Source organism: Macaca thibetana, chromosome 3 (genome assembly GCF_024542745.1).
Source record: "Macaca thibetana thibetana isolate TM-01 chromosome 3, ASM2454274v1, whole genome shotgun sequence".
Lineage (NCBI taxonomy): Eukaryota > Metazoa > Chordata > Mammalia > Primates > Cercopithecidae > Macaca > Macaca thibetana.
This window is the reverse complement of record NC_065580.1, coordinates 159533362-159561297: the sequence shown is the minus strand read 5'-3', so window position 1 is coordinate 159561297 and position 27936 is coordinate 159533362. Positions and strand designations below refer to the sequence as shown.

At 37.2% G+C, this 27936-nt stretch overlaps 1 protein-coding gene across 8 annotated transcripts in view; it reads left to right on the top strand.

The window, feature by feature from the left end:
* The window catches only part of DYRK1A (dual specificity tyrosine phosphorylation regulated kinase 1A), a 149370-nt gene that overhangs the window by 112561 nt on the left and 8873 nt on the right, over positions 1–27936 (top strand). For 7 of the 8 annotated variants that reach the window (XM_050784617.1, XM_050784616.1, XM_050784614.1 and 4 more), the window contains 8 exons: positions 1056–1175; positions 3148–3336; positions 7946–8093; positions 11645–11931; positions 14460–14606; positions 16906–17046; positions 26913–27219; positions 27719–27843. In XM_050784617.1, coding sequence (XP_050640574.1) covers positions 1056–1175; positions 3148–3336; positions 7946–8093; positions 11645–11931; positions 14460–14606; positions 16906–17046; positions 26913–27219; positions 27719–27843 — 1464 coding nt within the window. The remainder of the gene's footprint in view (positions 1–1055; positions 1176–3147; positions 3337–7945; positions 8094–11644; positions 11932–14459; positions 14607–16905; positions 17047–26912; positions 27220–27718; positions 27844–27936) is intronic. The other variant, XM_050784618.1, reaches the window with a different exon arrangement.

Sequence of the window (27936 nt, the reverse complement as noted above, 5' to 3'; positions counted from 1 at the left end):
TGGGTTAGGTTAACAATTATACCATGACTCCACACATTTTTGTGAGGTCTTAGTATGATGTGTTTACTGTCACTCTGCCCCTCAGATTGACCCGAGTGTCCTTGGAGAGATGTTGTGTCAGGGTCTTCTGGCTCATTTCCCAGCACAAATGTCCAGAAGAGTTGGGCAGGAACACAAGGATGGGCCAGGGGGAATGGCTGTGACCACCTTGATGGAAATAATTGGTTTTGAGGATCTGTTGATTTCAAGAACCCCCATTGGGAACCCTTTGACTGAGGCATGACACTTGCTGGAGCAGTGGCACTCGGACAGCAATCCAGGATCATTGACACTAGCCGCAGCACTCCTGGGTGTGTGTATAGAGGGGGTGCATGCCCCTGCTCTGTCCTCTGTTGTAATGGCTGTGGAAACAGTCTAGCAGGATGCTCATGGTGCAACCCCTCATTGCCTGTCAGAAGTGTTGAGAGCCATGAGTTGGGATCAGGGAACGGGGGGACTGTGAGGGCAAGCCTTGGTTAGGGGCAGATGTTTTTCAGAGGGCAGCTGGGTCTGGTGGCGTTAGGAGCAGTTGGAGGGAATGGGGCTCTGCTGCCAGCCTCCTTTTTTGGTGCCAGCTGGGTCCTGAAATTCTATGTTAAGGAAGCTGAAAGTTGCCTCTGAGGGCTGGGTTTATCTTTGTTGGCTAGTTGTGAACCTGGTCAGGTTTTAGGAATAATTCAGAAAAAAATTTTCTTTGGGCTAATTGTGTGGTAGAGAAGCCCTCATGGGCAGCATCCTGTGTGTCTCCTAGATTGGGGTATGTCTGCAATTCCACCACTTTAAATTTGGCGGAATAGGATCAAAGCCTCAGGCAGCTGGGCATATTATCTTCTAATTTCATTTGTTTGTTCTAGTGGTTGTCTTTATTGGAATCCACATAAAAGGGAACTTGGAGAGAGAATGTATAATCATCTAATGTAGATGTCTTTTAAAAAGTAGATACATGCAGGTTACAGAAGAGGGAATTTATATCAGTGCAGTATAGTTAAAGTGCTAGTCTTTTCTGTCTATTTAAGGTGATGCCTGATATTGTCATGTTACAGAGGCGGATGCCCCAAACCTTCCGGGACCCAGCAACTGCTCCCCTGAGAAAACTTTCTGTTGACTTGATCAAAACATACAAGCATATTAATGAGGTAAGACTTGATTTGTTATAATAACATCTATCTTGCAATACGTCAGTGAGAAAAAAAGCGATTTTGTGACCTATTTACCCTAAACTTTTTTCATTCCTAGTAATTGTCATATTGATGATTATTATGAAGACTAATGATTTAGAAATAATATAATTACAACTATGTAAAATATATATTAACAAGGACTGCAAAGTATAAAGATAATTGTGGATAACTTGATTTTTTAAGGTTGTATTTAATATATTATATTTTTTTAAATTTTTATTTGTTTCTCTTTTTTATTTCATTTGAGTTACTTCTATAATAACTCTTATTCTAAACAAGGGGAATAAGGACTCTAAAAATATATATGTGTTAGAATTTTTGCTTGAATTTTTATATATTTGTTTCTACTTTTGCCATGGGTGTCAGAAAGCTCTGAAATATGTTTAATACCTAGTTACAGGCATTTGGCCTAGTGTATTTGATCTATCTATATTTCTGTGATTTTATTGTCTTTTAAATTTTTATGTGTGTTCTTTTATCTGTGTCTTTTTATGATAAGATGTCCAGAAGCCTTTTTGTTGTAAGTAAATAAGATAAAAAACAGACACAGCACTTTAAATTGCTTGCCTTTCAACTTGGTGTTTTGCCACCAAAATTTTTTCTGGTGTCTTGGACCATTGGCTTGATTGCCATTTGCTTGTGGCTTCAACTCTGTCTCCAAAGTTATTATTAAAGGAACATTTCTGGAGAAGAACCCATGCCTGCTTTCTTCTTCCAGTGGGAGCCCTGCACCCTTTTGTGTTGAAGGCTTGTCCTTTGCCAGCTTTAGAGCTGCTTAGCTGAAAAGTGAAAAGATGTTCTTAGGTACTTGCAAATTTTATAGCAACTTAATGTTATTTAATGCCAGTATTACTACATTACAGTGGCAGTGCGGCAACATAAAATTAGAATGAACTCTGTGAGAACATTTCTGAGTTAGATTTTTGTACACATTTATGTATTATAAACATGTTCCAGACTAGCTTGTGATTATCTGAATATATCTGATAAATTGTTGATAACAGTATATTAATTTAAATTTGTTATTTTCTGATAAATTGTTAAAGCTACAGTTAAACTGTTGTTAACAGTAGCTTTGTTGGAGCTTGTTTTAATATGTCTTACCACCTTATAAAGTAGACTTTTTCAGATGTTACTCCATGCAGTGTAATTTATAATTTTGCCAAAGTTAGTTTACCAGTTACCTGGACTATTTCCTAGTTCATCTGTTATTTTTTTTACTAGTCTTAGAAACAGTGTTAAAGAAAATAACTCAGCCTGTGATTAACCGTAGGCTTATGGTCTTTGGGAGTGGGGGCAAAGGGGCTATAGCTGTTTTTCATTAATCGTTATATTTTTATAGGTTTAAAAACTGGGCATGTCTCAGAGGGCCTATTTATTTTAGTAAAACATCAGTTTGCTTACATTTAAACTTATTCTAAAAATACGTGGCCATAAAATCAAATACAAATAAATACATGCAAGTTACAGAAGAGGGAATTTATATCCCAAATGTGAAGTTGGGATTGACTGGAAGAGGGCATGAGAGAACTTGAACTTGAGGGAGATGAAAGTGTTAGTTGGCTGTTACTTGGCTGTTTGGCATTTGGTAACTTTTGTCAAAATTCCTCATGTTGAACTCTTAAGATCCGTGCCACCTCACTGTATATAAATTATACTTTAACAAATAAATATAAACTAGGTCCTTTTACTTTTCTTGAATGGCATACTTTGGAGAAGTCACTTAACATTTTTTATTTACAAAGTCTATAAACAGTGTAACTATAATGAATTTCACTGTAGACATTTTTTTGTTGGTTATATCAGTGTTATTTTCTAACTCAAATGTCAACTGTAGAAAACAGATGTGTCTCAATATACACTGATAATTCCCTTCCCCTTACAGTGATTTGAATTTTACAGTTAGCACTATGTATTCTCATTTCAGGTTTACTATGCAAAAAAGAAGCGAAGACACCAACAGGGCCAGGGAGACGATTCTAGTCATAAGAAGGAACGGAAGGTTTACAATGATGGTTATGATGATGATAACTATGATTATATTGTAAAAAACGGAGAAAAGTGGATGGATCGTTACGAAATCGACTCCTTGATAGGCAAAGGTTCCTTTGGACAGGTAATTTAATGGAAAATTCTGAATTTTGTTAATTAGAAAGAACTTCTTAGTGAATCTTGTTGTTACAGCCCTTCCTCGAGTATACTTTTAATATTTGCAAATAGAGCTCAGCAGTGGATATGCAAGTATTTGGATGACCATAATTCTTTAAAGGTAGTGATACTGCATCAGTAATAAAAACTCCTTAGACTTCTAAAAACTTCTATGGCTACCAAGTACTCATTTTACTAATGACTGGTAAATTTAAATCACTAATAGATAGTGTTGCCTTTTTGTTAGGGGTCTTGTATAGTCTGTAGATGATTGTTAATTACCTGTGCTAGAGATATTTACCTTCTTCTCTGATAGACCACTTCAAAGAGAAAAGACTTACCATGTTCAGGTGGCACAGTGGGAGTCCACTCACTTTTCAGGAGGCTTTGGAAAGCTGGGGGTTGTTCTCTGGCTTTTTCTCCCACCTCATGTTGTAACTATACCAGACCTCTAAGCAGGCAGGCAGTTTTAGTCTCTTGTATCAGTCTCACCAATACCAAGAGTTTTTGGTCTTTCTCCTTATACTTTATTTATTTATTTAGAGACAGACTCTCTTATCACCCAGGCTGGAGTGCAGTGGTGTACTCTCGACTCAGTGCAACTTCCGTTTCCCAGGTTCAAATGATTCTCCTGCATCAGCCTCCCAAGTAGCTGGGATTACAGGTGTGTGCCACCGTGCCTGGCTAATTTTTGTATTTTTAGTAGAGGCAGGGTTTCACCATGTTGACCAGGCTGGTCTCAAACTCCTGACCTCAGGTAATCCACTTGCCTTGGCCTCCCAAAGTGCTGGGATATCAGGCGTGAGCCACATGCCTAGCCTTCTTGTACTTTTAAAAAGATTTTTTCGGGTCAGGTGTGGTGACTCACACCTGTAATCCCAGTACTTTGGGAAGCTGAAGCAGAAGGATCACCTGAGCCTAGGAGTTCCAGACCAGCCTGGACAATATAGCGAGACCTTGTCTCTATTTATTAAAAAAAAAAAAAAAAAAAAGTTGGGGGATCTCTGGCTGTGATCCCCCAGCTGTTCCCAGTTGTAAGTCCTTCTATCACATTGAGTCACAGAACTCTGTTTTGTTTGAGGTGTGATTTGCCGATAGTCCCAGTCTTTTCTGCCTTGCAACCCTTATGGAACGAGATGGTTATTAACCTGCAGTCCAAATACATCTTCTGATTTTTTCAGTGATGAGGATAGAATGGGAATCAAAATGACTTTTCCTGAATTGCCTTTTGTTGTTGTTGTTGTTGTTGTTGTTTTTCTTAAACTATGGAACCTGCATGTGCTTACTTCTCTGTTCCTGCCCTGAGAGAAAGCAAAATATATGCTCCTTTTTAACCTGTGAGGAAAAAGTCATCATGATTAAAACAGAAAATGTACTGTATGTCATTAGCAGCCACAGGTCTAAATCCAGAAAAATAAACGTGTAAGCAAATATGAACCTTTTTTGTTAGACCTGTGTCACTCCAATGTGGCCCTATCAGTCCCTGATGTCATGTGTATATGTCTTCTTCCCATGATTTGAAAGAATTCTGGTAACTACACATAATCCAGGGACTTTTTCCTTGAATTATAACCTTTTTTTCTTCTGAGGGGTTTTTCAGTGGTTTGGGAGTCCTTTTTTTTTTTTTTTTTTTTTTTTTTTGAGACAGGGTCTCACTATATCACCCTGGCAGAAGCACAGTGGAGTAGTGATCATGGTTCACTGCCTCGACCTCCTGGGCTCAAGTGATCCTCCTACTTCAGCCTCTAGAGTAGCTGGGACTACAGGCACGTGCCACCATGCCTGGTTAATTTGTTGTTTTTTGTGGAGACGGGATCTCACTGTGTTGCCCAGGCTGGTCTTGAACTCGTGGGCTCAAGCAGTCCTCCCATCTCAGCTTCCCACAGTGCTGGGATTATAGGCCTGAGCCACCACACATGGCCTGGGAGTCCCTCTTGATTAAGGTATTCCTGTTTGTCAGTACGAAGCAGCTTCTCTGTCAGTCTCTTAAGGAAAGGCATTTGTCAGGCCTGGTCCTTAACTAATGGTGTGAACACCCTCTACTGGTTCCCAACCCGGCTACACAGCAGGAGGGAAGCAGTGGGCCAGCAAACGTTACCGCCTGAGCTCCGCCCTCTGAGATCAGCAGCGTTAGATTCTCAATGGAGCTCAAACCCTATTGTGAACTGTGCATGCGAGTGATCTACATTGCATACTCCTTATGAAAATCTAATGCCTAATGATCTGAGGTGGAACAGTTTGATCACCAGACCATCCACCTCACCCCTACCCTGGCCATGAAAAAATTGTTTTCCACAAAACTGGTCCCTGATGCCCATAAGGTTGTGGACTGCTGCTCTAGACCTAGACATTGCTACCTCCGCCATGACAACTTCACTAACATTTGGGCAGTTGCACTTAAGAGGTCACTTTTTTTTTTTTTATTTTTTATTTTTTGAGATGGAGTTTTGCTTTTGTCGCCCAGGCTGGAGTGTAATGGTGCGATCTTGGCTCACTGCAACCTCCGCCTTCTGGGTTCAAGTGATTCTCCTGCCTCAGCCTCTTGTGTAGCTGGAATTGCAGGTGCCCCCTACCACGCCTGGCTAATTTTTGTATTTTTAGTAGAGATGGGATTTCACCAGTGTTGGCCAGGCCGGTCTCGAACTCCTGACCTCAGGTGATCCATCCGCCTTGGCCTCCCAAAGTGTTGGGATTACAGGCATGAGCCATTGCACTGGGCCTAATAGGTTACTTTCTAACTTTCCTGAACATCTACCATGCAAATTGTGGCCATACAGGCTGCTCTCTAAGCTGATTTGCCCCTGATGATTCAGTCTTTGTGCTCATAGTTACGTTTTTCTTCTCCCCTTCACCTTAGTTTTTCTCACACTCAGATTCCACAGAAGAAGTGAGCACAGAACTCTGTGATGACAGAGGCCCGTTTGACATTGAACTCCTTTTTCCCAGGGCAGACTGATACTGCCCAAACTCTTGGGCTGAGGAGTTGTGCAGTGTCCATGTTGAAGTTCAGGTCCTGTCCCGTCCCTCAGCAGAGTAATATCTTCTGTATAGACTTGGTCAGACTTTCTCCACGTTCTGTGTCAGGTTATTGTCAAATAAGGGATATCTCCATTTCCGTGGCCAATACTTATCAATCCTGATTGCGTATTTAAATTTCTTGGGGAGCTTACCTGAAAAATTACTGATGTCTGGGCTCTAGACCAGTTAAATTCTCTAGTCATTGATGTAAAAGAAAAAAAACAAGAACACCTTATTGAATTTGTAATTCATGGTCAAAAACTGTCAGTTAACCCGTTAACTGTTTGGCAAGTCAGTAGATCCTCAGGCCCCCATGAGTGTCCTTTGTCATGCAGCTCATCAGGATCTGGGCACTGAACTGCAACTCTTAGTGCAGTCAGAACATCCAGTGAAACAGAAGCATATCAGAACCACTTAGCCACATGTTTACAAGGGTAGCCTCTGTTATAAAAGACCACAGATAGTGAGTGTCTTTTAGAATTAAGTGAAACCGGATATTAGTGCATTTTTTATTCCAAGTTTGATTTCGGTTGAGCCACTCAGAATCTGTCACAGTAGATTTAGCCTTGACTGATGAAGATCTGAGAACATACGTTCCATCCTCTGCCTGACCTTATGATTTCATCCTACACCTTGGAATCATTTGGAGTTTCTTCCCCATCCCCAGACTTTTTGAATGTGCTAGAAAATGTATCTAAAAGAATTACTTTTTCAGACAATGTATAATATAAATGTAACTTCTATTTTATTAGTTGTAATGATTGTCACTGGTTAATAAGAGGTAATGTTTTCTTTTACTTATATATTGATTTTGTAATGTTTATGTAAATCTTTTATAGTAGTATGTACCTCATTTTAGATGAGTCACATTTCAGGTGAGAGGCACGCATGGTGATGTGTGCTCATGAACTCTGTGGTTTCCTTAGCAGTGATTCTCATTTTAAAACTATCATAATCCCCCAATTACAGCATTTGTTGCATTGTGGAATTTTACTGGTAATTTGTGTTTGATTTTTTTTTTTAAGTCGAAACTGATTTTTCTTTTATATACTTATGTTTTTATGTATGAAAATCTAATTGAAAGTTAGAAAGTTATCTGAAGCCTTCTGCAGATAAACTTTAAAATATTTCATACGTATTCTTAGGGTTCAGGTTTCTCTCATTAAAAGAATAGTTTGGTGAGTTAAACACTGTAAAACTATAGTGTTATTTAGTAAGAACGATAAAACCTAAGCAGTTGTCAAGATTCATAATTTATTTCTGAAGGAGGAAAATAGTTAATCTAATTTTATTAAGAAAATTATCTGTTTTGTGGATATTTAGAAATACTGTACAAATGCAAAAAAATTCAATTTAAAAGATTGATTTAAAGTTACTGTGTGATAAATGCATATATATCGAATAGAAATAGACAGGATCTCTTCTACTTAGGGAGGTCAGAAAAATGATAATTATAAAAATGTATAATTGAGAATTAGGTAAATGTTATAATTAAGGTGAATTATAAATATTGTGAAATTGTTGCAATTAATGAAATAGAGAATCATCTTCTCTTTTAGGTTGTAAAGGCATATGATCGTGTGGAGCAAGAATGGGTTGCCATTAAAATAATAAAGAACAAGAAGGCTTTTCTGAATCAAGCACAGATAGAAGTGCGACTTCTTGAGCTCATGAACAAACATGACACTGAAATGAAATACTACATAGGTAAACAAACAGGCAAACAGTGCAGTGTGCCCCAACCCAGACCAAAACATTGAGTTAATGGTTCTTTTTTATCAAAATATTTTGATTTTATTTTAAAGTGGTTGATTAAAAATTGGTTTTTTTCTGTTGGACAGGAAGATTTATATAAGTGGCTTGATCTGGTAGTAATAGTCTAAGTCTTGGGGAATGTGCCTTCCAGGTAGCGTACCATGTAGAAGAAAATGAGAGTAGTGTGTGTTTTTTTATTTGCAGCTTACTGGTACCATTTGTTTGCTAATGATGTATATTTATCCATAAGGTCATCTTTCCAGTAACTTTAACCATTTCTAATCTAGCTCAGAAGCTAGTTGTGAGCTAGTATGTTGTTAGTGGTTGCGGAACCATTTTTGGGGCATCTGCAGCAAGATCTCAGGCTCCTCTCCAGTCTCCTCATCAGCTTGGCGGCATTAGAAGCTATTAGACTTACGACTACAGAGAAGAGATAATAGCCACTGCTTATTGAATTTCCACCACATTCCTTATGCTTTCCTTCCATCATCTGTAATAATGTATAGCAGTCTTTTAAGGAAGATGGTAGACTCCTTAAATTACAGGTGGTTTGTATAAGAAGCCGCATACCCAGGGTAATAGGGCTCTGCAGCTAGGATCGGAAACTACAGTACTTCTGCCTCACTCCAAAGTCTGTTTGTTTCATTCTCGCATAGTCTTCCTTCTGAAAACAGAAACAGGAGACAGAAGAATTATGAAAATACTGAAGTCTAGGGCCAGTTGATACATGGACAAGACATCTTCTAATACACTTTCTTTCATAGTTTTTAAAATCAAATCTAGTATGTCAGTGATTGTAAGACACCATCATTTCATGTACCATCAAGGAAAAACCTGTTAAGTATTCATATAAGATGCCATCAATCAAAGATACAGACCTTAAGATCAGCACAGATCCATAGTCACTTGTGTTCAGAAATGCTGACCTTACTTGATACACGTAAGGCTGAGTTTTATTTAACAGATTCTTTTAAGAAAACATTATGGTTCTTTGGTCCCCCCTTAAAAAGGTAGAAACAAATAATGGATGTTTAAAAAGGGAAAGCTTCAGATTGTTTAGATTAGATTTTGTTTGTGAAATACCTCTCATTCCTCATTGTTAAAATATAAAATGAGTTTGTATTAATTTTTCTTAGTTTATGGATACTGATATAATTCATAATAATACCATTCTTACCTTAAAATCTTTCTTGTCACACTCAATGAAACTTTGCTGTTCACTGTCAGTTACAACTTACATGAGGTGACCCATTTTCATTCAAAGGTTTTAGAAGCACATCAAGGACATTCTAAGGATGATTGACTTACACAGTGATTTCTAAACATGCCTCCTGCCTTCTCCTCATGCTTGAGTATTTGCTTATGGAGCAGAAAAAATATTGATAGCATTACTGTAACATTTTAATTCTGCTTTATTTTAAAAAGACATAGCTGGCATATAGTTAAATACTCAAAAAATATTAGCTACTCAGTTACGTATAATGCTAGTATTTTGTTTTGAATAAAGTGACATTAATGATCATTTTATTAATTGTATTAGTTATTACAGATACTCTTTGGATGAGTTTTTAAATTCTTATTTTAGAAGATGGTGAATTCATAATGTCTCAAGAAACTGAGATTCTGTTTGGAAAACAAAAGCACTTTAGACGAGTTCATGTCAATTGAATTGATACCTTAAACTTAAGGTATCTGAAAGTTGTATTTTGTGATGTAAATTAATTTAAAAAGATTGATGAGTGTGATTTATTCTGATGAGTTTTATCATCTTGTCTTTGAACTTTCAAAAACATCTACTACTTTACCATGTAGCCAAATTTCTTATCTGGATTATTTGGTACCTGCCATGGTCTAGTTAAAATTCAGTTTAAGTCTACAACAAAGTCTTGCCAAGCCCTCCATTCTCCCCAAAATTCAGTTAAAAAGACTGAGCAGATATGCTTGTTTGATTTTTCTTTGACAATGTCAGCACATTGTAGATACTAAGTAAATGAATAAAGAATTGTGAGGTCAGGTGAAACTGAGTAGGTTGATCTTTCATTGGACGAACATTCTAATCACAGAGCTTCTTAAAGGAATTTTTATAATCACATTAGAATTCTGGCGCAGTTACTTTTTGCATTCATTTTGTGGCTCCTGCTTAACCAGGAGATTAAAAGCTACACATGGACCATGATTGTGAGCATGTATCATGGAACTACATTTTTAGTTTTAAACCTATAAACTGAAGTGACTAAGAACAGATATTTTACATTCTTAGGTAACGTTTAAGGATTCCTTTGTTGTTTTTAGTATCGAGTTGTGCTGTAGACTCCTCTATAGCCATGTAGTTATTTTTATTGTGTTACTTATTCTAACTTTAGATCACCTATATCATGAAAGATCTAAAAGCAGTATTGATGGCCACTGCTTTGAGGCAGGCAGCCCAGGACTACTCCCAGGAAAACACAATGTATCCACAGTTCTTAGTTATCAGACATTGATTACTCTCCAGTTTATTCCAGATAGATCTGTAGAGAAACCTCTCATTTTGTAATAGTGTAAAAGAAAATGAAAGTAACCTTGACAGATGGGTAGTTTATGTCATTGCAGTTGTGTCACAGGTGCTCAGTTTGGTGTATGTAAGACTGTTAACAGGGAGGGACAGCACTTTATCGAATAACCTCATCTGATGTGAAGTCAGTGTTAATACTTAAAGCACAATCTTTGAAGCAATTTAGTGAGTATTCAGCCTTTTTAGAGGGTCAACAGTGATAGCGACCTATGTGTTCTATGCTGTTGCCCCACTTACAAGCCTCTTTATCATCTCTTCTTGGAGCTGAGCTTTATTTTGAAGTTTTCCAAACCTTCAGTCTCACACACGAGTTGTCATTTACTAATTTGATAAACACAGTTAAGTCCTCCAATACTTTTACCAAAGCATGATTTTCAAACATTTATTGTATTTGCCTAAAGGGTAAAAAAAAAAAAAAAAGCCATCATTGAAAATTGTGACAGAAAATTACCAGTGAAATGTAAAGTTCTGCAGCGCAGATAAATTTCAAAGCCTACACAGAGGGCTGCCAAGTACAGCATTGTCAAAAACCAGAGATCCCAGTAGGTGGAGCTTAGACATAGGAAGTTGTGAGGTAGGGCTCTCAGGAAGTAAAAAGTGCTTTCATTTATAAATGAAGATAAAAATTGCTGAAATATTCTTACTACTGTTTGTCCATTTGCTGCTTGTGTTTTCAGATCTGACTTTTAAAGAAACAAGGCATTTTGGTAGTACTGCTTACCTTATATCACTGATTGACAAACGCTGTACCTGTTTAATTCAGCAGAAGAGCAACTTAGATATTCTTAACTGATTAAAAACTGCTGTTACTACAAAATGCTGATCTCCAAACTTTAACTGAACTCTGCATTTGATGTTGTAATAATGTTATAGATCATTTGAGAGTGCATGTGTTTGTTACTCTCATTTATTGGTATATGTAATTTAAAATGAAACTTTTCTCTTTCAGTGCATTTGAAACGTCACTTTATGTTTCGGAACCATCTCTGTTTAGTTTTTGAAATGCTCTCCTACAACCTCTATGACTTGCTGAGAAACACCAATTTCCGAGGGGTCTCTTTGAACCTCACACGAAAGTTTGCACAACAGATGTGCACTGCACTGCTTTTCCTTGCGACTCCAGAACTTAGTATCATTCACTGTGATCTAAAACCTGAAAATATCCTTCTTTGTAACCCCAAACGCAGTGCAATCAAGATCGTTGACTTTGGCAGTTCTTGTCAGTTGGGGCAGAGGGTAAGTATTATTTCAGCATTTGTGAATTAAATAGGAATTAAATAGAAGTAGGACAGCGTAGGTGTTAGGTTGGCACAAAAGTAATTGCGGTTTTTGCCATTGCAGTTGCCATTTTTGCAGTGGAAAAATCACAATTTCTTTTGCGCCAACCTAATATTCGAAATGTTACTAAGGTGTATACCATTTAGAGGCAATTACTGGATGGTTATTTAGCTTTAAAATGTAGCACTTACTTAACGTGTGGATATCTGTTTTGGGGAAATACCTTTTAAAATGCAAATAGCAATACTTTGAGTCAAAAGACATTAATTTTTTGAAATGGGTATATTTAAAATTTTATGTATGCTAAAAGATTAAGGGAGAGAATAGGAGATGGAATGATTAAATATTAGGGGATTTGTAACTGTATTTCTCAAGTAAAGGTTTTAGTATAAATTTTGGGACTTTACTAGAACATTGAATCTTTGCTGTAAAATTCTTCTCTGAAGATGGATCAAGATAAATCATTTTTCTAAAAAACTGATGGTTCAGAAAAATGCAGGTAATTTTGCCTTAGTCATGGTACTAAAGTATAGACGTACTTGTTTTGATAGATAAGTTTGTCTTCTTTTCCCCACTCTTATTTAAAATTTACTTAAGTTCTGACACATACCCAAGCTGGTTTTTTTGAGACTGCTAAAAACAGATGTGTTCGTAGTGCTGAAAAGTTTAGCTGATTTAGGAAAGCAATTTTTTCCTGTCATTCTTCCGGCATTATGAAAACTACTCTAACGGCATTGTTTTATATGTAAAATAGAAGTTACAGGGGTCTCCTCTTGAAAGGAATTAGTGTCACCATTTGATAATATTTTACTCATTTTTAACACCATTCTTTTTGCTTTTAAGTATTGAAACTATATTTCTTCTGTTTTAAAGAAACCCAACTAACATACAGATGTTAATTTTTCATACTGACTTTTCTGTTTCTTATTTTTCCAAATTAGTGAAATTTTCTGTCCTGTCCACTTTTGTCCAGGCTTTAACTATAACAGATTAATCATAAGGATTTATAGCCAGTTAATAGGACTGTCTTTTTGTTATTTTCTGCAACTTCTCTTATGGCAGTGATGCTATCGAGTGTTGAAGTAATTTTTAAAAATTGGAGTAGGGACCAAAGTTTGCAGTTTTAGATACCTTCAAAAAATCAAGAGATGCTCGTAGTTTATATGGGATAGAGTGTATTGTGAATGAAAAATACATGCCCATCTTGAAGAGTAATTTGAATAGATTATAGAGTTGGGAAGTTTTTCCCCTATTTAAGCCAAATTATATATTTTGTCCTAATATTAAACATTATTATTTCTGTCTAGCCAAAATAAGCCAATTATCCCTATAATAAGTTTTTAATTATTCAAGTTCATTGGCATCACACGGGAAGTTATTTCTAAAATAGACCTGCCATGTCCCTGCCCCTAGATCTACTGGATTAGAATCAGAAGGTGGTAGGGCAAGTGTGTTTTGGGGAAAGCAACTGCTTTAAACAAATTAGATAGGGAGGTGACAAAGTTCCTGACATAAGCTGTGAAATAAAAGTCTCAGGAGTGGTGAGTGTTTGGGCCTAGGGAATTAACAGTGGTATTGGCTTATAAAAACCTTGGAAATGCAGTACTTCTTCCCAGTTCTTTTAAATTAGACTTTCTTCTCATAGTTCCTTAAGGTTGGTTGACCTGTCTATGGAGGCCTGAGATTGTTCTTGAAGACTTGGCTGGAGGTTTCAGTGGGAATCGCAGAAAATTTCATAAGCTTTCTGGCTGCATGGTTTGGGTGTTAAGTTAGGAAATTTAATTAGGAGGATTTTCTTTCTTTCCCCCTCTTAATAAGTGAAACAAATTGGTCTTTGAAGAGATCCTCACATTACTTCATTGAAAATAGTCCATGTCAGGATTGTGTTTCTGTAAGAAGTCTTGGATGGAGGTAGAGAGAGAAGAGAGAAGAAGCTATTGATCAGAGACAGCTCTCAATTGAATCTTATGTGGTAGTGTTTCTGGGATTTATCTGTGAGACAGCAAGAGTACAAGTGTCTGAATTTTAAATTACATTAAATTGAAGTTACTTGACTTTTAACGCTGAGAAATACATTGTTTAGGTTAATTTAAATACAATTTAGTTGTTAAGATTGTGGTAAACTAAGTGCCAGCCATAGTAGGAAGAAATAATTATTAGGGAAATAAATTACTTTCAATAGTGTTTGTTTTTTTTTCTAGTGAGGCATAGTTGTTTTAAGAAATACCATGATGACTAGGTAGGATTAGACTAAATGAAAGGGCTTGAATCTTTACGTATGACGCATTTCACAATCAGATTAACCAGTCCCTAGAAATGTTTAGTTCTTTAAGCCATATTCATAGTCTAATGTTGAAATTAGTCAGTGGAACCCTAATTCAGGAGTTAGCCAATTCTTTTCTGTTAATATCACGTCAATGTTTTTAATCCAATGCTGACTGCAGTTTTGAGCAATTGAAGTAATACTGTTTTGAAATATATTTCAGATATACCAGTATATTCAGAGTCGCTTTTATCGGTCTCCAGAGGTGCTACTGGGAATGCCTTATGACCTTGCCATTGATATGTGGTCCCTCGGGTGTATTTTGGTTGAAATGCACACTGGAGAACCTCTGTTCAGTGGTGCCAATGAGGTAAATGATGTATTGCTGTACAAATTCTGTTTTCATAATTTCTTTTTGTCTTTCATCTGTGACAGTGTAATTTAAAAGTTGTGTTTAGGCAAAGATGTCTATTTAATCATTCAAATGTGAGGTCAGTTTGAATATACCTATTTTTTCATATTTGTCAGTTGTCATATAATGTAAAGTTTAGAATTATGAGATAGGAGTAGGATATTTTAATCTACTCATGAAGGAGAACAGTTAATTAGATTAGAAAGTGTTAAGTATTTTGGCATACATTTTACAGGTTTTAAATACAGTAACAGAAAGCTTAAAAGATGATAAGGAATGACGGCCTTCCTGCAGAGATACAAACATCACTCTAAATTTTGAGATTATGATTTGGAGTTGAAGAGGTAATGATCAGTAGGACTGATGGATACTCAGTCTGAATAATGTAGAGTAAACTAGATTATAGAATTGTCGGGCTACAGAGACTGTGTGCAATTCTGTATTCCACAGGTTTTCAGTCTGTGTTCTGGAATATTTTTGAAGGTCAGAGGCAGTGAATGGGAGGGCGGGGACAGGCCACACCTCCCTGCAGTCAGAGAAATCGGGCTTTCATTGTTTTAAAAACTATTCACCTGTGGGGTTTTGTTTGTTTGTTTTTTAAAAGAAAAATGGACCATTGCAGATCTTGATCAGTCTATTTATACGTGAGAAGAGAAAGGCCAAAGGCATTAATGACTTGTACCGGATTATGCAGCTGTTAATAGGTGGTGTCAGAAACTTGTCTCTTCCATCCTTCCTTTTAAATTTTTTTTTTTTTGAGATGGAGTCTTGCTCTGTTGCCCAGGCTGGAGTATAGTGGCGCAATCTTGTCTCCCGAGTAACTGGAATTAACAGGCAGCGCCACCATGCCTGGCTAATTTTTGTATTTTTACTAGAAATGATGTTTCACCATGAGAGCAGCTCCTGCCCTGACCTGAAGTGGTCTGCCCGCTTCAGCCTCCCAAAGTGCTGAGATTACAGGTGTGAGCCACTTTGCCCAGCCCCTTTTAATTCATTTCAGCTTGAACTGGTGAGCTACTCTTTGATAGTAACTGCCATAGTTTGTTTTTGTTTTAGTATAAATCTTACTTTGTAAATTAGTATCTTTCTTGGGCTTAAACAATATTTGAAAAACTTTGCTATGTTACTCATTTTAAAGGCCGAGGTCCTTTGAGTAGCCCACAGATTCCTGCTCCCTCTGATGCCAGTTCTCTCACGACTACCTGGTCTCTCCTTCTTCCCTCACTCTGTGGTCCATCCACAGCTTTCTCTGTGGTCCGTTGAAAATGCCAGCCACAGGCCCATACTCAGCCCTTTGCATTTCTTCCTTCCTGTGCCTAAAATTCTCTTTCCGAGCTAGTCCCTTGCTGATGTTAGTGTTTGCTCTGATGTCACATTCTCGGTGAAACCATATACCCCACTTATGGTTGCAGTACCCCTTCTCATCCCATAGTTCTTAGCCAGCATCTGACATCATGTATTTAATTATTTATTGATACGGCTGGGCGCAGTGGCTTATGCCTGTAGTCACAGCACTTTGGGAGGCTGAGGTGGGCAGATCACTTGTCAGGAATTCGAGACCAGCCCGGCCAACATGGTGAAACCCCGTCTCTACTAAAAATACAAAAATTAGCCTAGCTTGGTGTCGCATGCCTGAAATCCCAGTTACTTGGGAGGCTGAGGCAGGAGAATTGCGTGAACCTGGGAGGTGGAGGTTGCTGTGAGCTGAGATTGCGCCACTGCGCTTCAGCTTGGTTGATAGAGTGAGACTCCATCTAAAGAGAAAATTAGCCAGTCATGGTGGTGCATGCCTGTAGTCCCAGCTACTCAGGAGGCTGAGGTGGGAAGATCACTTGAGCCCGGGAGGAGGTCAAGGCTGCAGTGAGCTGTGATTGCACCACTGCACTCCAGCCTGGTGACAGAACGAGACCTTGTCTCAAAAATAAGTAAATTTAAAAAAAATTTAAATAAAATTCCCCAAGAACGGAAACTTTAAAACTTCCTCTCATGTTTCCTTACTGTTCAACATTGTATCCATGGCTACCTGACACAATATGTTTGTTAATTGACTATCTTCCCTTCTGTGGGGTATTCCCTTCTGTGGGGTATCAAGGAAGGTAGGGCTTTTCTTGTGTTTGTTCATTGCTGTATGCTGGATATCTAGAGGAGTGCCTGACACATAGGAGGTGTGCAGTTTATTTATGAATGAATGACTTGATGAGCAGGAGTAGATGTACAGTAGAAATGACAGGTTTTATTGTCTTTATTTTTAATACAGGTAGATCAGATGAATAAAATAGTGGAAGTTCTGGGTATTCCACCTGCTCATATTCTTGACCAAGCACCAAAAGCAAGAAAGTTCTTTGAGAAGTTGCCAGATGGCACTTGGAACTTAAAGAAGACCAAAGATGGAAAACGGGTAAAATAAGGATATATCTGTTTTGAGCCTTTATTAAATTTATCATACCTGTCTTTTTATAGCTCATTTTGCATTTACTTGAAATCAGTGTTTCAGTCAATGATTTTATTGATACCTTACATAGATATTTTGTTCAGAAGTTGAGTATAGTTTGACCTATCAGGTATGGACCAGTGTTTGATTAATGGTCAGAGTTATCTTTAAAACTTCATATTAAAAACTGTATGCCTGCATTTTGAGGCAGCTGATCACATCACCATACTTTGTTTCAACAGAAGAATTAGTAAGTTTGACCTTTGTTTTTCACAGCTTGGGCATGTAGTGAGTTAATACTGCAGCTGTGAACAGAAGTCACAATTGGTGTAAATGATTTTTTTTTAAGTTCAGTTGGTAAATTATGTCAGAAGATGATTTTTGGCTTAAGTAGTATGTGATTTTTTTTCTAAGGATATTAACTAACTAGATAGTCCTTTGATAGACTTCAGATTCCTAGCTCAATGACTTGGATAGCAAAAATTTCACATCTCCAAAATCTTTGAAAGTGAGGTTTTTAAAACATTAGGTTTGTTTTAGTAATTTTCTTTTATCTGAGGACTTTTTTAAAGATACCTAAATTATGTCAATTCAATAGAGTAAATGATGCCAATTTTGCATCTTGATTTTTTACTTTTGTTTTATAGATCTGTAAATAATCATATGTTTTGTAATTTAATTTGGTCATAGTATTGAATGAATGTAATTTATAAATATGTGATTGAATATGACCCCACCCCCCCACACACATATGTACATACAGAAGTCACCTTGTGATTGAAATTTTGCATTTATAACATTTAAGAGTTTATTTTTGTTTCAGTTATTATTTTGCATTGTATTTTAGCGACACTGCCACCAGGTGTCATTTTCAGCAAACTGAAGGTGATGGTGGTTGATTGCCTTAATTCACTTCCACATAGCTGTGGAGTCATAACTTTTAATATCAGATTATTTTCTTTAGAATATTTAGAAGCACATATGTAATTGTATCTTTCAGAACTGATGTGTAAGTTATTGTGTTCTGCCATATTCACTAAAGCTGTAGGCAGTGCAGTTTCCAGCTGCTAAATTATGCCTATTCCCCATGAGGAAAGGATGGAAAATGCTATTGAGACTTCCTGGGTCCTTGTTTTTTCTTTATCCACATAGCTCATTAATCATGGCCTATTTTCCATATAACCAAAACTTAGCCTGGGAATCCTTACTAGCTTCACCAGCATTTAAAGGAGTTCCTACCAGTTTGAATTAGCATGGAGAGGAAATTAAATCTTTTTTATGTTGTCTCTCTCTGTGATACAGACTGCTGCTTTCTCCATTTCAGATTTATTTATTTATATTTTGCTTCTGCTATTTTTTCCTCAATAAAACATCCCATTCCATCTCTTAAATCTCTGCCTTACAAAAACCACAGTGACCTATCATTTCTTTCAAATTGATCTATAGGTATTATTTTTAGTTATTTGGGGTGGGGGCATTTCAGAAATGAGTAGATTGTCTTTTCCCTTTTAAAATTGGAAGTAGATAACATACATTTAATACATGTAAATTAAGTAGATTTTTATGAGATTTGTTTTAGTCACACTTAGCAATTAACTTAAGCAGCTTAATTTTCAAAAACATGAAATAATTATTTTGCTTTTAAGAGATAAATTTTGCAACAAAAAAATCAAATTCATTATCAAATTATTACATTACAAATGGTACACTAAGAATTTTGACCAGAGATACAAATAGATGTGCATGTACTTTCATTGGGTGTCTCTTTGTGGTTTGTTTACTGATTTTATTTTTACTTTTACTTTCTCATTTTACATTTCACAAGCCCCATATTAGGGTTTTCCAATAATGAAATAAATACTATATATTTTTTTCTTGATGGAGGTAGAGAGTGAAGAAGACAATAGATGATGCTGTTTTTTGAAGTACAGTTTATATATTGTAAGATACACAGATTTTAAGTATTGAGTTTGTTTTCACCTTTATGTACAGCAATGCCCCCCATCTACACCAATATGAAAGACTTCTATCACCCCAAATCCTCTTGTGACCCTTTTCTGTTACCTCACTGCTTTCTGATTTCTGTCATCAAAGACTAGCTTTGCTTTTTCATTGGCAAACTTAGTATAAATGAAGCCTTACAGTATTTATTGTTTAGTTTTGGGTTTTCTTCACTCAATAAATGTATTGCTTTTGGAGATTCATCAATATTGTATGTCTTAGGAATTTTTTTTTATTGCTTCAAGATATTTCATTGAATGAACATGCCATAATTTATATTCACCTGTCAGTGGTCATTTGGTTTGTTCCCAGTTTGGGACTGTTATGAATAAGGCTACTGAGAACATTCTTTCATACGTATGTTTTCATTTCCCTCACAGCACAATCTAAGAGTAGAATTGCCAGGTCATAGGGTATGTGTTTACCTTCACAAGAAAACACCAGTTCTCCAAAGTTGTTTTATTTTATATTCCCATGATATATGAGTGTTCCAGTTGCATGACATCCTCACTATTTTATATAGTTTGTCTGTTGGATTTTAGCCATTCTGTAGTGGATATGTAATGGTTTGCATTTGCATTTCTTCATGGCTAATGATACCACCTTTTCGTATGCTTATTAGCCTTTCATGTATCTTCTTTGTCACAGGTCTTTCCCATCTTTTGCTTGTGTTACTGAGTTGTTTAATGACTGAGTAGTCCTTTGTCATTAAGTTTTTTTGTCACATATATGTCAGTGTATTTCCCTAGACTGTGGCTTGCCTGTTCCTTTCTTAATATGGTATCTTTTGATGAATAGGAAGTTTTAATATTGATGAAGTTGTATTTGTCAACTTTTTTTTTTTTGTTCTTTTTTTATCCTGAGAAATCTTCGCCATCTCCAAGTTTGTGAAGATTCTCTTCTATGTTTTCTTCTAAAAGGTTTTTTCTTTTTTTTAATCTGCCTTTTACAGTTAAGATTCTGTGGTCCATCTTGAATTAATTTTTGAGTGTGGAACAGGGTGAAGGAGTTGAAATTCATTTCTTCCATATGCTTACGTCATAGTTACAGTAGCATTTGATGAAAGCAATTATTTTAGCCTATTGATATGTTTTCAATTCTAGGTCCTTTCTCTTCACACATGAATTTTAGAATCAGCTTGTAAATTTCTACCAAAAAATCATGCCAGCATTTTGAAATGGACATCTTAACAATATTAAGTCTTCCACTCTATAAAGATGGGTTATCTCTCCATTTATTTAGGGCTTAAAATCTCTCAGCAGTGTTTTATAGTTTTTAATGCAGAAGTCTTACATATTTTGTTCACTTTATTCCTAAGTTTTTAATTTTTTAGATGCTATTTTAAATGACATTTAAAATGTATAATTTCATAATTTTTCATTTTTGGTATATAGAAATGCAACTGATTTTTGTATCCTAAGACCTTGCTAAATTCACCTATTCTAGTACAGATAACCCTTGAACAATACAGGTGTGAACCACACAGGTCCACTTGTATGCAGATTTTTTTCCAACAAATACAATCAGTCCTCTGTATCTGAGGGTTCCACATCTGCAGTCAAATGTGGATCAAAAATACAGTATTCCATGGCCGGGCGCGGTGGCTCAAGCCTGTAATCCCAGCACTTTGGGAGGCCGAGACGGGCGGATCACGAGGTCAGGAGATCGAGAGACGATCCCGGCTAACACGGTGAAACCCCGTCTCTACTAAAAAATACAAAAAAATAGCCGGGCGAGGTGGCGGGCGCCTGTAGTCCCAGCTACTCGGGAGGCTGAGGCAGGAGAATGGCGTAAACCCGGGAGGCGGAGCTTGCAGTGAGCTGAGATCCGGCCACTGCACTCCAGCCTGGGTGACAGAGCAAGACTCCGTCTCAAAAAAAAAAAAAAAAAAAAAAAAACAGTATTCCCTGGATGTGAAACCTGTGTATGAGGGCGAACTTTTCACATACGTGGGTTCCACACAGCCTCCTTGTGGAGCTTGAGTATGTGTGAATTTTAGTATATTTAGTGGGGAGGTCCTGGAACCAACCCCCTGCATATACTGAGGGATGAATAATATTTTCGTTGTTGAAATTTGATAGGGCTTTCTACTTAAACAATCTTATGCTCCATGAATGAAGACAGTTTTATTTTTTCAATTGTATATCTTTTTTGCTTTTTTAATATCATGAGTGGGTTTTGAATATTGTCATGTTTTTTCTGCATCTATAGGGATCATCATACGATTTTTCTCCTGTTTTGTGGTAAAATGCATTAATTTTTTGAATGTTAAGCCCCACCCTATGATAAACTACACTTGGCCTTGATATGCTATTCTCTTATATATATTGCTCAGTTCAGTTTGCTAGTCTCTTGGTAAGGAATTTTGTTTCTATGTCATTAATGGATATTTGTCTAAAGTTTTATTAATAATACCATCATTAGGGTTTGATTTTAGGGTTATGCTGAACTTGTGAAACTATTAGGAAATATTTTTTCTTGATTTTTCTGAGAAAATTTGCATATGATTGGTTGACATTATTTCTTTTGTAATGTTTAGTAGAGGTCATTGATGAAACCATCAGAACCTGGGGCATTTTTTGTTAGGAGGTTATTTCATTATAATTTATGGTTTTTGTTAAAAATGTGGTTATCCAAATTTTTTAAGTTGGTTTTGGTAAGTTGTGTCTTTCAAGAAGCTTTTCTTTCTCACCTAAATTGTTGAATTTGTTGACATAAAATTATCAATAATATTTTACTTTTTTTTTTAATATCTAAAGAATCTATAGTGATAGTTTTTTTTTTTTTTTTTTTTTTTTATTGCTAAGTCTCTCTTTTATTCCTGATATTGGCCGTTTGTACTTTCTGTTTTTTCCCCAAGTAGTCTTGCTCAGGGTTGATCAAGTTTATTAATCCTTTCAGACAACCAGCTTTTGACTTTGTTGATTTCTTTTCTTTTTTTTTTTTTTTTTTGAGACGGAGTCTCGCTCTGTCGCCCAGCCCAGGCTGGAGTGCAGTGGCGCGATCTCGGCTCACTGCAAGCTCCGCCTCCCGGGTTCACGCCATTCTCCTGCCTCAGCCTCCCGAGTAGCTGGGACTACAGGCGCCCACAACCGCGCCCGGCTAATTTTTTGTATTTTTAGTAGAGACAGGGTTTCACCGTGGTCTCGATCTCCTGACCTTGTGATCCGCCCATCTCGGCCTCCCAAAGTGCTGGGATTACAGGCGTGAGCCACCGCGCCCGGCCGACTTTGTTGATTTCTTTTTTTTTTTTTGAGAGGGAGTCTCCCTTTCTCTCCCAGTCTGGAGTGCAGTGGCGCGCAATCTCAGATCACTGCAAGTTCTGCCTCCCGGGTTCACACCATTCTCCTGCCTCAGCCTCCCGAGTAGCTAGGACTACAGGCACCTGCCACCACACCTGGCTAATTTTGTGTGTTTTTAGTAGAGATGGGATTTCACCGTGTTAGCCAGGATGGTCTCGATCTCCTGACGTTGTGATCTGCCTGCCTCGGCCTCCCAAAGTGCTGGGATTACAGGTGTGAGCCACCGCGCCCGGCCTCTTTTTCTATTCTTGATCTAGTTTCTGGTTTTTTTTTTTTTTGCTCTTCATTATGTCCATTTACTTCGGTTGAATTTACTCCTTGTCTTGCTTCTTAAGTGGAAACTAGATCATTGATTTTTAAGCCTTTTTGCTACTGTAGAATTTAATGGTATGAATTTCCCTCTAAGCACTGCTTTAGCTGCATTCTGCAGCTTTTTGTATGTTTTTGTTGTTGGTTTTTCTTTTTTGTTTTCTTTTTCTTTTTTTTTTTTTTTTTTTGGAGACGGAGTCTCGCTCTGTTGCCAGGCTGGAGTGCAGTGGTGCAATCTTGGCTCACTTCAACCTCTGCCTCCCAGGTTCAAGCAACTCTTCTGTCTCAGCCTCCCAAGTAGCTGGGACTATACACACCCAGCTAATTTTTGTATTTTTAGTAGAGGCAGAGTTTCACCATATGACCAGGATGGTCTCGATCTCTTAACCTGATGATCCACCTGCCTTGTCCTCCCAAAGTGCTGGGATTACAGGCATGAGCCACCACACCTGGCCGCTTTTTATATGTTTTAAACAGTCATTCTGAAATGTTTCTAACTTGTGATTTCTTCTTTAACCTGTCATTATTTAGAATTTTGTTACATAATTTCAAAATATTTGAGGATTTTCTGGATATCTTACTGATTTCTAGTTTAGTAGCAGTTTGGTCACAGAACGTGATTTCAGTCCTTTAAAACTGAGACTTGTTTTATGGCCTAGCATCTAATGTGTCTTTGTGAATGTTTTACGTGTGCTTGATAAGAATTGTATTTTGTGTTTGTTTGGTGTAGTGGTCTTCAACTATCAATGTAGATGAAATTGTTTTATATTTTTCTTCATATCTTTTATATCTTTGTGTATGTGTATATTCTGTCAGTAATTGAGAGAGGAGTCTTTATTGATAAGTTTGGATTTGTCTTAGACTCCTTTGTAACATTGCTTTATGGTTTTTGAAGCTTTGTTAATAGGTGTATGCATGTTTGATATTGTTATGACTTATTGATAAATTGACCCTTTTATCATCCTGAAATGGCCCTCTTTGTCTCTAGTAATGTTTGTCTTTAAGTTTGCTTTGTCTGATACTACTGTAGTTTTACCAGTATTCTTATTCTTGGTATTTTCATGGTGTGTGTGTGTGTGTGTGTGTGTAGATAAAAAAGATATGAAGAAAAGTATGCAACATGTGTATACACACACACACTTTTACTTTTACTGTAAACCTGTGCATACCTTTATATTTACAGAATTATTTTTGTGTTGTGTGCAATATATGGTCAGGTCGTTTTTTAATCTAGTCTGATAGTAGTTAACCCATTATTCAGAGTTTTGGTTTAATTGCGTTCTGTTTGTCTTTCCTGTTCGTTGTTTCCTGTTCCTTCTTTCCTGCCTTTTGTGGGGAGGCTTGTTGAATACTTTTGGCATTTTATTTTATCTCCCATATTGATTTTTTACTTATTCCTCTATGTGTCATGTTTAGTGTTCCTTTTATAATATGCACCATTAACATTAGTTTACCTTCAAATAATAATATATTGCTTGTTAAACAGTGTGATAACCATATGATTCTATCTACCTCTTGTGCACTTGTTGTATTACTTTTGCATGTTACATCTCACAACACATTATTGGCTGTTTAAATAAAAAATAGATTTAAACACAAAAGAAATTTAAAAGCAGATAAAATAAGGATAATAGATCTTTTATATTTATCCTTATATTTGCTCTTTTCTGGTGTTCTTCATTACTTTTTGCAATTCCTAGCTTCCATCTGGTATTATTTCTTTAGCCTCAAGACCTTCCTTTAACTTTTATTTTATAATGAGTAAGTTATCCTAATGAATTCTGTCAACAGGTGTTGATCTGAAAATATTTGTTTACCTTTATTTTTTGGAAGATATTTTCAGTGAATATAGAATTATAGATTAACTTCTTTCTTTCAGCAAAAGAAAAAGATGTTACGATATTGCTTCCAGGTATATTGACTTTTTTTCTGGATTACACTGTTTCTGTAGAGAAGTCAGTGGTTATTCTTAGCATTATTCCCCTGCATATAATATTTCCCCCTCTTCCCTCTGGCTGATTTTAATGTTTTCTCTTTGTTTGATTTCTACAGTTTGACTATTTACCTACGTATGATTTTCTTTGTATTTATTCTCCTGGGAGTTCACTGAGTTTCTTGGATCTGTGGGTTGACCTCTATTATCAGTTTTTGAAAATCCTCAGACATAGTCTTTCCAAATATTTGTTGTGCTTTCATCTTTCTTCTAGTTCTTCAGTGATATGTATGTTACAGTGCTGAATATTATCCCAGTGGTCTCTGATTAATTCATTCTGTTTTCTGTTTGTGTTTTTGATTTGGATAATTTCTTTTTCTATCTTCTGGTTCACTCATTTTGTTTTTCCTTGTGCTGAGTCCAGTCTGCTGTTGAATCTATTAAATGGATTCTTGTGATGTTATTGTTATTTTTGAGACAGGTTCTCACTCTGTTGCCCAGGCTAAAGTGCAACGGTGTGATCATGGCTCATTGCAGCCTTGACTTCCTTGGCTCAAGGAGTTCCTCTGCCTCAGCCTCCCAGGTAGCTCAGACTACAGGAGTGGTACAGGCACCATACCCAGCTATTAAAATTTTTTGTAGGGATGGGGTCTGGCTATGTTGCCTAGGCTGGTCTTGAACTCCTGGACTCAAGCAGTCCTCCCACCTCAACCTGGGTATGGAGACATGAGCCCAGCCTATATTTTTTAATTCTGGCATTTCTATTTTGTTTTAAATATAGTTTTTCTCTTCTGAAATTCTACATCTGTTCATATGTTGTCCACCTTTTGAACTAAATTGTTTAATTATCATAATTTATTAGAAGTAATTTATCGTAATTATTTTAAAGTTCCAGTCTGCTACTCTCAACATCTGTACCATTTATTTATGTGTATCTTCTATTGGGTTTTTTCCCTTTCATGTGATTGTGGACGTCATTTTTTAAAAATGTCTGTAATTTTAAAATGTGTGACAAACTTTCATTGCTTAAGAACAGTTAAAGATGAATCATATTTTCCCTCAGAAAGGCCTCTTACTCTGTCAGGCCCCTCATGTGGGGCTGATTTGATTTCTTTTGTAGCTTAGCTGACTCTAGGCTTTGCTTGTTTGACTTAGATTCTATTCCCCATTGTCTTCAGATGTTTTGAGCTGGGATCACGACATTTGCTTCAGCAGTGTTTGTGTCCGTAGAACCAGGGAAAATCTAGTGGTCTCTATACATTACTGCCCAGCCAGCAGCCCCACTCCTAACCCTCCGTGCCTGGGAGATCGCCTTCCTCCTGCTGTACTGCCCCATCCTTCTGTCTGTCCACACCTGACCGTCAGAAGTTGGTTCAGACTTGGGCTGGAGTCTTCTCGCTCAGCTGTGGCGTGCTTCTCTTTCTCCTACTGCAGATCTCTTCCAGGAGAGACTTTTCATTTTGTAGAATTCAGGGGATTTTTGTTCCAACTTTGGATCCTTTAAAAGTCAGTGATTTTATGACTTATTAGAGAAGGAACAATCATCTCACACATTTCTGCATTGTAACTAGAAGTCAAAGTCTGGTTATGCTGTTCTTAATAAATTCCATATTTATAGAGGTTTTAAGGGTTATACTGTTATCTATCAAAAAATGGGTTTTCAGGGAATCTGAACACACGTTAATTTATTATTACATAGATTTTCTAAAGGGAAGCATACATAATTTTCTCTTTTTCTACTCTGAGCAGGTAGGGTTAGGCCAGTGCCTTTTTATATAGAACATCCTTGGTGTGATTGCCATAGCTTTCTTGGGCTGCTGTTGGTGAAGGAAGTGTAGCAGGTGCCGAGGGTGCACAGTTAGGCAGGAAAGAGGCTACCAGCCAGGGTGGGCAGGGGCACGCGTGCTCTCTGTAAAAGACAAGAGAGAAAATGCTTTCAGCCTTGTGGGCCTCTGTTGCATGTTTCTTGGTTTTGGTTGCTTGTTTTTACAACCTTTGAAAACAGAAAAAACGTTTGTAGCTGGTGCTGTAGAAAACCAGGCTCTGGATCAGGCCACAGTTTACTGACCCCTGGGCCATTTATAGCCATTTTTGGTCTCAGAATTATGTTGAACTGTAACTGCCATGCATTTGGGATACTAATGTGTGAAAAGGCAGAGGATTTAATTATGAAGTGTCCTTTTTAATAAAGGCCTCAACATATATTTAAACATATTTGAAGTTAAATTATGTGAGTGTTTACGTATTCCACCAAATTTAGAGAAAGCCTTTCATCTTCTCTCTTACAGGAGTACAAACCACCAGGAACCCGTAAACTTCATAACATTCTTGGAGTGGAAACAGGAGGACCTGGTGGGCGACGTGCTGGGGAGTCAGGTCATACGGTCGCTGACTACTTGAAGTTCAAAGACCTCATTTTAAGGATGCTTGATTATGACCCCAAAACTCGAATTCAACCTTATTATGCTCTGCAGCACAGTTTCTTCAAGAAAACAGCTGATGAAGGTACAAATACAAGTAATAGTGTGTCTACAAGCCCCGCCATGGAGCAGTCTCAGTCTTCGGGCACCACCTCCAGTACATCATCAAGCTCAGGTCTGTGTTGCTGCGGTTAGGTTAGGCTTGGGAATGTTTTGTGTTTTCTTTATGAAGTGGGATTAAAGTGTTGATTAAATTTGTTAATTTAATGGGGAGCATTTACTTTACTTAAATCTGTTCTTTATAGTTAGCAATAAATTCATCTCCCCAAAGCTCCAATATTTAGTTACGCATGTAATAAATTCTGTTTGGCAGTTGGAAATCTATTTACTAACCAGCAGTTTACTTCTTAAATGGAATTTTTGTCCACATTGCTTGAGTTTTCCCGCAAGGGGAAACCAGACTTCATTGTGTTTTAGTTCAGTGGTGGACGAGAGAGAACCTGGTTTTAGTCAGAGAGTATGAAGACTTTGTGATACACTTTCAAGTTAATATTAGAGATTTTGTGGTGTGTGTGTGAATACTTCCAATTTTAATGGTATAGTTTCAGAGTATAAATTTGAACAAATTGAATTTTAAACTCACAGTTGTATTGTTTTGTGTTGTGATATTTCAGGTGGCTCATCGGGGACAAGCAACAGTGGGAGAGCCCGGTCGGATCCGACGCACCAGCATCGGCACAGTGGCGGGCACTTCACAGCTGCCGTGCAGGCCATGGACTGCGAGACACACAGTCCCCAGGTGAGCTCGCACATGGTTCATTTGCTTGTGTCACCTGCCGTGCTCAGGTAGAGCAGCACTGGATGCCAGGTGCCTTTAGAATGACCGTATCAT